General features: G+C 38.2%; 1 protein-coding gene across 5 annotated transcripts in view; it reads right to left on the bottom strand.

The window, feature by feature from the left end:
• Positions 1-13,217, bottom strand: part of Rap1gds1 (Rap1 GTPase-GDP dissociation stimulator 1) — a 151,959-nt gene that overhangs the window by 22,381 nt on the left and 116,361 nt on the right. For 3 of the 5 annotated variants that reach the window (XM_052179136.1, XM_052179138.1, XM_052179140.1), the window contains 7 exons: positions 12,961-13,089; positions 10,954-11,079; positions 6,412-6,555; positions 5,864-5,995; positions 4,712-4,846; positions 3,407-3,532; positions 2,538-2,677 (listed from right to left, as the gene is read on the bottom strand). In XM_052179136.1, coding sequence (XP_052035096.1) covers positions 2,538-2,677; positions 3,407-3,532; positions 4,712-4,846; positions 5,864-5,995; positions 6,412-6,555; positions 10,954-11,079; positions 12,961-13,089 — 932 coding nt within the window. The remainder of the gene's footprint in view (positions 1-2,537; positions 2,678-3,406; positions 3,533-4,711; positions 4,847-5,863; positions 5,996-6,411; positions 6,556-10,953; positions 11,080-12,960; positions 13,090-13,217) is intronic. The other 2 variants (XM_052179137.1, XM_052179139.1) reach the window with 1 other exon arrangement.

Raw genomic sequence — 13,217 nt, 5'->3', positions numbered from 1 at the left:
GACAAAAACAAAACAAAAAAAACCCAACAACAACAACAACAAAAACCCAACAGTTGTACAAAAAACAAACCAACAAACCAAAAAACCAAGGAGATAACAACTGAGAAAACTCTGCATTCATTGTTTAATTATTTCAAAAAAATGTTTTTAAAGCTTTTCCCAAAGTATGGTCATTATATAGTTTGGAGATGCAACTTAAAAAAACAAACTCTTGGACAAATCAATCAGTTATTAGAGGGTCATAGAGGGTTTATTAGAAATGTTTGAATGTTTTCATCTTAGCCATTCTGACAGGTATAAGATGGAATATCAGTTTTGTTTTGATTTGCATTTCCCTGATAACTAAAGATGCTGAACATTTCTTTAAGTGCTTTAGAGTCATTCGAGTTTCCTCAGTTGAGAATTCCTTGTTTAGTTCTGTACCCCATTTTTAATAGGGTTATTTGACTCTCTGGAGACTAACTTCTTGAGTTCTTTGTATACATTGGATATTAGCCCTCTATTGGATGTAGGGTGTATGCTGTTAACCATAAAAACAATAAAAGGGGCCACACTATTTCTGTAATTAATCCTACATAAAACCGTGTGTCTGTCCGTCTGTTCTTTTTCCAAACAGGGTCTGACTATGTAGCCCTGGCTGAGCTGGCCTATGAAATTCCAGCTGACATAAAATTTAGAGATGACCTTATTTCTGCCTGCTGTGCACCACCACACCCAGTCTAAACAACCTTGTTCTTGGGGGTGTCATCTCTTGGAATAATTATTTAATAGGATATTTTAAAATCTGATGTTCAAAAGTAAACATTGACTACACTTCAATGTTCGCTGTATTAAAAAATAATTTAAATGAACCACCCTAGTCTGGACCTCATGTAATGACTACACCTTAAATGCTGATTGTAGACACGTGGAAACGAGTGTTTCTATTACTGTATAGCAGCTTATTCTCAAAGGTAGGAAAAAGACACATGCACTGGCTGACTTTGTGTTAACTCGAAACAAGACATCAGAGAGGAGGGGCCTCAGTTGGGAAAATGCCTCCATGAGATCCAGGTGTAGGGCATCTTCTCAGTTAGTGATCTATGGGGAAGGCCCCAGCATTCTGTAAGCAGCATCCCTCCATGGCCTCTGCATCAGCACCTGCCTCCAGATTCCTGTTCTGACCCTCCAATGATGGACTATGGAGGTATAATCCAAATAAACCCCTTCTGTCACCAACTTGCTCTTTTGGTCACGGTGTTTTATCCTGGCAATAGAAACCTTCAACTAAGACAACACATGAGGTAAAAAAACCAAAAACCAAAAACCAAACCAGCCATGTGTATTGAATTGTAAACCTAAACCTGAAATTATGTGACCAGCTCCTACAGAGTTCCCCGTTCTTTTCTGTTATATGGACATGCACACGGGCATATACATTTCCAAAGATACAGGACATATTTTTTTCATCTAAGAACCTACATAGTGATGGCTATTTAAAAATGTTTATTTTTTCGGGGGGGGGGGGGCCGTGTGTAGATGTCAGATAAAGTAAAGGGGTACCTATGACAAATGAAATGCATAAAACATTTTAATATTTAAATTCCAACTCAGTATTATAGCATTTAAAAAGTTTTGGCTCCTAAATATGGTTGATTTAAAAGTTGGTATGAATTTTCTCATGTACAAATTTGAGGTTTAGTCACGTGGACTTTTGCTTGTTTTTGTTTTTTCATTGCTACCAAATGGAACAGGTATTTATCTGAGAGTTTCATACATTTTGCTGTTGTATATAACATAGTTAAAGGAATGATGCCTTGTACGCACTCTGAACTGTTGGTGGGAAATCTTCTGGGGCAAAGAAGGATTAAAGCAAATGCTCTAACACAGTTAGGGGGAGTGGCCTAGAACATACAACCGAGGGAACTGGAGCTGCTCTGCTTGCTTTGTCATGTGACCGGCAAGGCCCTATCTGATACCAAGCACAAAACTAAGACCTATTTAAAGAACTGCCCCCTCCAGTATCGCTCGTATAGATAGAGCCCTGCCGATTCTATTGTCTTCCCTCTGTCAATGAAACACTGTCTAAAAAGAAAAATGCGTAACAGCTGGGGATGCAGCTCAGTGGTAGAGTACCTTCTAAAATATCCAAATCTGATTTAATCCCCAGGAATATTGGAGTGAAGGGCATAGCAGACCTACTTTTCTGTATAATCAAACCCAGACACTTTACCTGGCATATAATTCATCTTAATTCCAATAATACCCCCTGTTCACTCTCTCCAACAGATCCACACGTGCTGTGTTCCATTAAAACCCTGCCCTTTGACATCTGGGTATAAGTGTACACAATCTCTGACTGGAAAAGTCCTTCTTCACTTTCTGCCCACTCCTACCATCACAGCCTCACCTTTAAGTATGCTGTAACAGAATTAAATGACAACCCCAATCTCATTTCCTGCTGGCAATGGATATTAGCATACTTATAGAAAACCCATGAATACGGAGGCATAAGGAGCCGGATCTACAGTTGTGTATTGGCATCCTGTGAGACTCACTTTTGATTTGCTGTGTCGGATGAGGGCAGAGAGCAGTCTGTTGGACTCGCCCATCACTCCGGCATGCTCTTTGGCTTCACACCACTCAACCAAACGCTCCACCAATTTAGCATTCTTCCCCAGTTGCTCAGCAGCTTCTGCTATAGGAAACAAGGCAAACCAAAAACAGAGCAAATCACTGACAGGCAATCAGAGACATGAACGCAGGCGTTGGGAGGAAAGGTGGGTCTAGGACAGAGGGTAGCAATTTTATAAAAGCAGTTATTGTACGTGGTCCTTGCCTAATGGGCTACTCTGCTTACTTGACAACATTACAGGCTTTCACACAGATGCATGAATGTGACACTTCATATTGTGGTGAAGCCTAACACTCTGTTAATGCTCTGGCAGACTGTAACAAATGGTTTTCAAAAGACTCCAGGCAATCAGGACAGAGAAGGATTAAGAATTTGAAAAAAGCATAAAGACAACAAACAAAAAGAACCAGGTCACTCCTAGAAGTGGTTTTTATTATTGTGTCATCAAATAGAAAATTCAAGGTAAATTTGTAAAAATTCTGACTATCACTGTGCTAAAACATGGTTTTCCAGACAAGGTAAACAAGGGTATGAAATGTCTAAGCCCAAAGGGTGCTTAGGGATCAGTAACAAATCAACACACACAGGACTTAGGTATTAACAATAATATACAACACGATTTTTATTCATTTAGCATGAAAATTAAGTCTAAAACTCAATCTCTTCTAAACTTTCCTTTTCCATTTTACAAGTCCATAATTCTGACAATTAGAAAATCAAGTCCCTTTAAAAAAGCTAAGGACACAGAAGAACACTGCACCGAGAATGTGACTTGGAAACCATTTCTTTTACCTTGGGCATCGATTAACATTCTTAGCGTTCCCAGGAGTTTGAACTGAACTGGGGGCATTTCAGATTTAAGGAATTTCAAAACCGTCTCTGTGACCCCGGCTGATAACATCTTTGCTTTATTTACAACTAGAAAGAAAAAGAGGCTATGGTTAAAATGGTGCTAACATTCTCAATGGACATCCACTCAGCACGCATCTGGTCCTTACTGGCTTTAAGGCCCCATTTTATAACTTACTGTTTAGAAATGTTAAGAGTGGGACTGTTGGGCATGTTGGTGGCTGCCAGCAGTGAGGGCGTGGAATGCTGAGGTGAGAAAATCAGAAATTCAAGGTCCTTATAATCTACATAACGAATTTGAGACTAACCTATCTCAACTCCCCTGACCAAAGGGTGTATGTGGGGGGGGGGGTGGGGGCACAAATAAAACATGAGACTGGGTATATGTAGGTATCCTGTTTACAGGAACACAGCAGATATAAATCATACTAGTTTTTTTTTTTTAAACAAAACTTTAAAGCATTTAGTTAGAAATTGTGTAAAACAAATCTGAAAATGTTCACATTTTACAAAATACTCATTCGCTTACTTTAGTGTTTTTCTTTATTACTGTATTTGACTAAGCTGCACTAATAATGTGACAGACATTGTTAGATACTGTCAACACGCTATTCAAATCAGACCCATGTCAATCAGAGCTTCACATCATCACACTGATTTGTTAGACATTCAGTTTCAGACAGGAGAATAAAAGGATTAAACAATTAAACAATCATCTACGGGATTTTTCTCCATGACTCAAAACTGTTGATCCAAAGATACACCAAGGCTCTTTTCAAAACGTATGTATCGGCTTATGGGATGAAACAAATCAGAAAAGAGCCCACGGCCTTAAACAATGTTTCTTTAGGGGACTTTGCTCATATAGGCCATGTCTCACTTCACCTGAAGAACCTAAGAACTCTCAAGCACGTAATATAAAGAAAAGCAAAGAGCTCATGAGCTTGATCAATTCTTTTAGTTATCTGAGATCAGTTATCTGAGATCAGTTTGTCTTGTCACAGACAATGCATTTGACACATGGTCTCCATTTCTTAGCTAGGAATAAGATGAATAATTTAAAGACTCTTCCTAGCTCCAGCCCCCTTTGAGACAGCATTCTGAAACTCACTATTTACATAAGTTTGGCCACTAACAACTTCTCTGCCTCCCAAGGGCTGGGACTTCTGGATGTGCCACTCAGCTGGCTCTCCGCCTTGACTCCTGCTAGGGAAGTCCACGAGCCACACATCTGCTGCAGCTGCTTACCTGGGATGGCTAGATTCCTGAGGGCACTTAGTGCTGCATGCTGCACCGTCACATTCCCGTCTTCTACGTGTCTGTCCAGCAAATCCATGAGTTTTTCTACAATCCCATTGTCTACCATATGAATGCAATTTCCATCTACACAAAACAAAGGCAAATTTCCTCCTTTATTAAAAAAGAGTGTATAAACATCCTAATAGCACTAAATCTTTTACACTCTCCACTGATCCATATCAGAAGCCTAATATTCTGCCAGTCTTAAGACCTTTACTAAATATTTCTTCTAAAGAGAAGAGAGGACAAAAGAAGTCTGTAAGACTGAACATTCCTGACCTTATAGTCTGCGTATATCTTAAATATCTGGGTACTGACATGACTCTGTGAGTTGAAACTCTGTAACTTAATTCATGTGATCAACCAGACACAACAAGGCTGCACTAAAAATATCATCGGAACGATTCTTAGGACACACCCACAAACAGTGCAGAAAACAGATCATTTCATGTTTGAGTGCCGGTCTTCTGACCAAGACATTGACTAATGTCTATATAAATATTCCAAAGCCCGAGAAAATACAACACGTTAGGTCTCAAGCACATTGGATTAAGGGATACTCAACCTGAGTTACATATGAATAGTTCACACTGTAGTCAAATTGAATTAAAAAAAAACAGTTCATATTTTCTAGACATAATAAGAGTTCTGAGATTAGCTATCAATACAGTATCAGATTTCACAAAGTTCAGTGCCTTTGAAATATTAAACTAAATACTGTACAGCCATAGGATTACTGATATATAAACACAGATATAAGGATCTAACCCAATAACCCAAAAATAAATACTCAGATTATTACAGCCAAGATAACATGACTGGGAAAGGATCATATGACCCATCAGATGTATATGCTCAAGGCCACTAAACTTGAAGTACAAAGTATTCAAAACCATTCCGTTATCATTGATCTTTAAACATCATAATTCAGATGGCTATACAAAATATGTTATATATTAGTAAGTCAGTAGAGACTTCTAAAAGATTGAGGAAATAACACAAACATTTCTGAATGGAACACTTTTGATACATGTGATGGATAAAGCTGAAACTTAAAAAATGCAGACATCTTGGTTCACAAGGAATAACTAGAGTGCATACCATTCCTGGCAAAATTCGCGATTGCTAATGCCCCAGCAAGCTGCAGCTGGTGGTTATTCGATGGAATCCAAGAAAGCACCCTTTGGAACACACTGCCTTTTCCTCCCTCAAAAAGTTTCTGCATGGATTCATCTGGAGGGAAATGAAACAAATCGTTAAATAAGGAATTATGATTGGGGGTAACAAACCCAAGTTCCAAAGTGGATATCCAACAAGGAAACTAGAAATCTTGAAATGGGTTATTAGTAGCAATTAGACACTGGAGTTTGTGAATTGTGTGGCTCGAGTTTCCAAGAGCCAGCCAGCCTTCAGTGCTGTGTTCCATAACATAACAGGTCTTCAGATTCTGAAGACAGCAGGGACTTACCTGTTCCTCAAGTTTGTCTTTTCTTATTCTTTTCACAGTGTGTCCAAGGTTCCCAAACCATCAAAGCAACAGTAAACGAGATACAAAAGTAAGAAGAGGCCTAGTGTTGTGTTCACGAAAGGCACAACAGGTCTAAAAATCTGCTGGCCATGTCCTTTGGTTGGCAGGAGTTAAGACTCACCTCCAAGCAGTAATAAAACCATGAGGTCTGAAGCAGTTTTAAGCTCAGCAACGTCATCCTCTTTGTTGCTATCCACCTTCTGTTGAACAATCTCTAGGAGACACTCTACCAAACCTGCTTCAACCAGCTGCAGTTTAATAGCATCTGAATAAAGAACAATGTGAACAAAATCACAAGTTTTGATGACACGGGGCAGCTGGCACAGTGACTTGTCATGAAGAATTTTAACTAGTGTATTTTAAGATCAGTTAATGTACAACTTAGATAAAACAAAAAACAAAATACCTACTACTACCTCCACCACCAACAGCAAAAAATAAAACAACCCCCCCAAAACCCCCTACTGTTGAACAATTGAGTTTCAAGATGAAGCATTTTTCTATTTGAAATTATTTATCCTCTTAAAATGTCCTATAGCACCCCCCCCAAAGAAAAAAACCCAGGCCTTTCTTAGCCCTGACAACAACCAATACCACTATATTTTTAGATATTATGATTATGCTAAAATGCAATAGTATATTCACATATATCTATAATATACACATATTTGTTATGTAAAGTTAAAATATATCTACTATGAGATTTGAATAAAAAAGCATTAAAAATTATGGTACTATTAGAAAATGTGAACCTACATACAAGTATGTATACACAGACTGGTATTTGTATAGATACAACTTTTATAGTATGGTTTATAAATTTGTAAGTTTTGTTTTTAAAAAGAGCTTCAAGTTTTCATTAATGTAAACCATCTTTGGATCATGAATACATGGTGATTCCTTACACTAAATTCTATTTCCCAGTATCTCTTTAAAATCTTCACAATACAGTTGAAAAGAAAAAAAAATTAAACTTCCATATTTAACTGATAAGCTATAGTATCTCAGAAAAAATGATAGTTTCATTTTTTAAAAAAAATGACTGTAATGGTAACTTCACCCCAACACTAAGTCTATTTATTGTTTTATAGTTCCAATATCTTATTCTATTACTATACTACTGTATTCTTGAGGACTTTATATCTGTAGCCATATCTGCTCCTGTCAAAAACTGTAATTTTATTGTTCTGGTTGGTATTTTATTTTGGTCATTGGATTCCATAAGCTACATATGAGTCACACACCACAATGACAGTGTCCTGCTGTGTGGAATAAAGAGTTTAAAATATACATATGTTTAATGTTTATAATTTTAGGTAACTAGCATGGAAAATTTTAACTTTATCACAAGGATTATTAATTTTCCTTTGAATATCTCTAAATACACTAAATACTTTTTTTAAAAAAGCACCTGTATTGGGCCAAACCTAAGTAGGACATTTACTTGGTTGCATATAGAACGCTAGGGCTAGAGATGTGCAGAAACTAGAATTGAAAACTATGATAAAAAAAAGTCTTAGAAATTCTAAAGCCTTGAACTACAGATACAAAGTATCAATTACTCTTTTTATAAAGCAAAACAGATCATAGATAGGATGCAAATAATAATACAAAAACAAGTTTTCAAAGGTCCATCACTCTGAGCCCTGCAGTTATTCAACAGGGTTTATGTGGTAAGAAAACAAGCAGTAAATAAAAACACCACTATGCAGACACTCTGTAAGGAGGTTACAGTAACTCTTTGGCATAATCCTTGAAGACCAGGGCAACATTTCATTTTGTAGAGCCAAGGAATGAGATGAAAAGGAGTGAGATTTAAGGCATTTAGAATGGGTAAAATATGTAAAGATCTTACAGATCTTTCTCCTCACAGGAGTAATCACCAATTTAGAAACCTTATATTGCCTTAGTTAAGACCAGCCAGACATTTTGGCGAAGCAGATATCCTAGCACATTTATCAACACACAGGGTCTATCTTCATCACTAATTTGAATGTGTTTGCATGTGTATATCACATAGACATATTAAACAGCCTACAGTACACTATGCTTGGGTTCATAATTTAGGAGGTCACACTGAAGAATGGGTAACATCGCTAGGAAGTCTCTGGACACAGTAAGGACAGGCTCTACCCCTTAGTTAACCTTGAAGACCATTACAAACACTCAGAGGTATGCCTTTATCTTAGGACCTTCTCAACCTAAGCCTATCAGTATGGCAATCAAGATTATCTAGGATATAACTTTTATTTAAAAGGCAAAGAAAAGCTCTATTTGTAGAATATATATATATAAAACATAAGCAATTATGAAAAGTATTCTTTACCCAGATCAAGAAATTGTCAACAATCCAAGAAGTCCCTCTATACGTTCCTTTCTGATCACAAGCCTCCTTTCGTAAGTCTAATGTTACTACTACCCTGGTTGTTATGACAAATCACTCACATATTTTATTATTTCACCAATTAAACATTCCTAAAAGCTAATGTATGCTCTTTACTTATTACGCACTCTCTGTCTCTCTCTCTGTCTGTCTCTGTCTCTCTGCCTGTCTGTCTGTCTCTGTCTCTCTGTTTCTCTGTCTCTCTGTCTCTCTGTCTCTCTCTCTCTCTCTCTCTGTGTGTGTGTGTGTGTGTGTGTGTGTATAAGGGGGAATGTATGCTCATGTAGAGATCAGGTGGCTACTTACAGGAATTGGTTCTCTACTTATATATGTGGCTGTGGAGACTGAACTCAGGATTTTAGCCTTTAGTCAGGACAGCCTCCTATATTTTAAGATAAACTTTCTAGTTTGAAGCCAGTACCTATCTAAAATCAACTTTAATAATTAATGCAGACCTGGGTATACTGACACATGTCTTTAATCCCAGTACTTGGAAGGCAGAGGCAATGTGGAACTCTGAGTTCAGGGCCAGCCTGGGCTACATAGTAAGTTCCAGGGCACCCAGAGCTACATAGCAGAGACAGGCCCTGTCTCAAGGGAACTGCCGCCAACTGTATTGTTCCTTGTTCCCAGGTTTGCTTAGCAGAGTCTGACTTTTCATTCTCTGCTGTATTTTAAGTTATGTGCATATGCATTTCCTTTCAGAAGTCTTTCTCAGACAGGGCGTCTCTGAGGTGGCCCTGGCTGTGTAAAATCTTGCTCTGTCTACCACGCTGACCAGGAATTTGCTATTTTTTGTAATTTTAGATCTTCTCTGCTTGCTGTCTTTAAATGTTGCCTGTGCACTATCCACTCACAAAGCATCTAGTTTTTTTGCTACCAAACCACCACCACCACCAGCAGCAGCACCATCACCAGAACCACCACAACCACCTCCTCTGTGTAACTTTTCTCCTTCTCTAGAGACTGCATTCAGGAGTTCCTACCGGTACTTCAGCTCACAGATTCCATAACTCAACTCTATGTAACCCGCTGTTAAGCCTGTCTTGACAGCAAGTACTTAATTTAAGTTGGAAACATCAACTTTGGAATTTCTATTTATTTCTAAATCTGCTGTGTCACATCTTTATTATTTAAAACTTTCATTCTGATTCTTCTTAAAGATTGTTTTTCATCTCTCTAAACAAGCTAATTGCCCTGCTTTATCCTTTTGTGTGTGTGCGCACGTGAGTGTGGGTGCTTGTGGTGCAGACATGGAGGTCAGAGGCCAGGCGGCTTCAAGCGTTGGTCCTCACCTTTGGCCTTGTTTAAGACAGTCTCTCTCGGGTTCACTGCTGGGCACAGCAGGCCACTGTCCTCCATTCTGCTGCAGGAGCACTGGGATTCCACACGCACGGGCTTATGTGGGTTCTGGGATTTGAACTCAGGTCCTCACACTGGCCCAGCAAGCAGTTTACTCAGCAAGTACCATCCTTCCCAGCTCCCAGCATCCTTACGTTACATCAGTGGATAGTAATTCCAGTATCTGGAGAGTCAGTGCTATCTGTTCTTATAATCTTAGTGTGTTGTCTTATCAGTGTCTTGTCATCTTCTGAATATGTAAAAGACGTTACATTTGAAATATAACTTATAATGCAGGCTGTCTGCTTCCTGATACACTCTTATCTTTTTGGATCTCTCTCTTAAGATGGTGTGACTCATCAATATTCTCATTGTAGACAGGCCTAGAAAGCCTCGCTGTTATCCTCTTGTGTTTTTAGAGGGGTTCATATAGGATTAATCTCTTTACCTTATTTTTCTTCTTAAAATTCTGTGTCTATGTGCAACAATGCACATTTAGGCCAGATGTGAATCCTGGGAGTCTTCCTTAACCTTTCCTGAGCCTATTTTTTGAGACAGGATAGCTCACTGAATCTGAGGCTCACCCACTGGGCGGAGTCTGTTTCTACCGCCCCTGGCTGCCACACTTGGCTTACATGGTCTGCCACCTGGCCCTTGAGTGGCAGAGACCTCATCCTCTGAGCCATCCCCACAACCCTCACTATCTTCTACATTAGAGCAAAAATAATTATAGAAGCATCTTTGCTAAGACTTTAAAATCAAACTTAGAAAGCAGCATCTCCATGTTTAGATGCAGTCATGGAATAGATAGTATAGCCGAAGTTAGAGTTATAAGAATAAAACATTAATAGCACAAGGAAAGGCTTTGAATTAAGAACTGTTATTATAGCACTTAAGAAACTCGACACAACCAAACATCAAAATATGTTTCTTCCTTACCATTTTCTGCCAATGGAGCTAGAACTTCAAAAATCATTTCTCTTTTATCATGTTCTATTTGTTTCTTGAATAGTTTTACCAGCTCTTCAGCAATGTTTGTGCTAGCAAACTGTTCTTTACTTGACTCTGAAAAATAGAAGAACAATCTAGAGTAAGCAAACAAAGTTAAATGCAGAGATTTGTCTGCTGTTACTTTTGACACTCATTTGCACTGTTACTGAACACAAATGCCCTTCACACACAGCGAACAATCAAGCTGACCCTTAACGCCTGTGAAAAATAAAATGTCTAAAACTTTAGAGAAAATGTTCTGACCCAGTTTCATTTGAAGCCATAAAAATTGTTCACGGTGAAACATACAGGTAACCATAGCAACGATAAAAATCACTAAGTCATAAATTCACACTTTCAAGGCTTTCATGCAAAGGAGAAAAATGTTCAGAACAAATTATACTTTACATTGCTGAATAAAAAATGACACCAATGTATCTTTAATACCACTTAATTGAGATGCTTTTGTACTGGTTCTGACACGACCACTGTATTTTTGTTGTCTCTCAGGCCTTCTGCCTGTCCCCTATCACTAGGACACAAGCTCACAGACACTATTTTAAGGCCAACCCACAAGTGTTCTTGAAGCCATGCCCTCTATCTGGTTCAGTATGTCTGGGTAATACCTACTGAGCTACCTTACCTGCCCTGGAAATACCTGTTTAAAGTCTTTCTCTTTTTTTTTTTCCCAGACTGGGTCTTACTCTATAGCTTGGCTAGCCTCATAGTAGCCCAGGCTGGCCTCTTAGTCACAAGAGATCCACTTGCTTCTCCCATGTGCAGGGATTAAAGGCATGCAACACCTGAGTTTGATATCTGTAACCCACACTGGAGAGATTTACCAAAGTTGCCATCAAATCTCCAGAGACAGACAAGCACGCACACACACACACACACACACACACACACACACCCCTATTATTTTAAACTTCGAGTCAAACTAAAGTACTGAATAGCTTTCAATTTATAGTGTGTAAAGAACACACACTTTTAGAAAAATCAATAGTCAAGAACTGGTGCCTTTTGTTTCATGATAAAGTAGAAGATTAATAAATATATTTATGCTTCAACTATTATATTAGGGCAAAACATTAATGACTTCCCTGCAAACATAATGAATTATAAACATGGCTGTGGGAATGATTCATCCTAAAAATTGGACAAGAATCAAAGGAGAAAGAAGAAATACAGAAAACAGAGGGAAAAAGAGACAAAGGGCAGAGATGACATCCTTTCGTCATGACAAAGGAATGCCTGGGGCACTGGACTTGCTCTACCTGTCTTCTCATTGTCAAAGGTTCCTTGGTTTTTGCTTATCATAATACTCTTGCAAATGTATAAGTGCCCACAAGATGGCTGGGCAGGTAACCAGGAACCTGATTTCAAAGCCAGTGACCCGCATGGTAGAAGGACTGAGACAGTTCTTGCAAGTGATCCTCTGACTTCCACACTCAAGTTGTGCGGCCTGCATACACACATGATATAACCTCTAAATGTAAAATATGTGTATATTTTATCATATATAGAAAAGCTGACACTTTTAGGGATTTTGTAAATAGACGGGGAAGTACTTCAGTGTGCTAATACTTTTAAGGCTCTATAATCAAATATTATATTTGAAAAGAAATTATAATGTTTATTTTTTGTGTGTGTTCTAGTATGAGTAAAACCACAGGCTCTTGCTAACTCTTACAAACACTCTACTTCTGGGCTATATACTCAAAGCTCCTGAAATTTAAATCCTAATACATAAAATAATCAGAGAAGCAAAATACAATTGGAAACAAATTACCAAAAAAAATCTAATTTGATTTATTTTTTAAACACCGAAGAAAGTATTTTGAATGCTCAAAATAAAAACTAAAATAATTTAGTGGATCCTGGGTTCATAAAGAAATAGTCACTGTAAGAGCATTAACAGGGAAATGACACTAGTGACTTGTGGTGTAGACTTACCGAGTTCTGCTAAATTCCCGAATGCAACGAGACACATCTCTGTAAGAGCTGCATTTTGGCAGTGGATGCCCAGTAACTTTACTAAGGTTGGGATAACACCCATATTGATAAGCTGAGCCTGAAGGGAATCTGTAAAAACAGAAAGAGAAAATGGGAAGAAGTGTTTATATTAGCAAGCACGTCACGTTCTGGAACTCAGCTCTTTTTGAATTATAGTGAAGGCAAGCGAAAAGTCCACTTGTTTGCCTGCCATTTTG

Source organism: Apodemus sylvaticus, chromosome 4 (assembly GCF_947179515.1).
Source record: "Apodemus sylvaticus chromosome 4, mApoSyl1.1, whole genome shotgun sequence".
Classification (NCBI taxonomy): Eukaryota; Metazoa; Chordata; class Mammalia; order Rodentia; family Muridae; genus Apodemus; species Apodemus sylvaticus.
The sequence above is the reverse complement of the archived record's forward strand: the minus strand, read 5'-3'. Positions and strand labels throughout refer to the sequence as shown.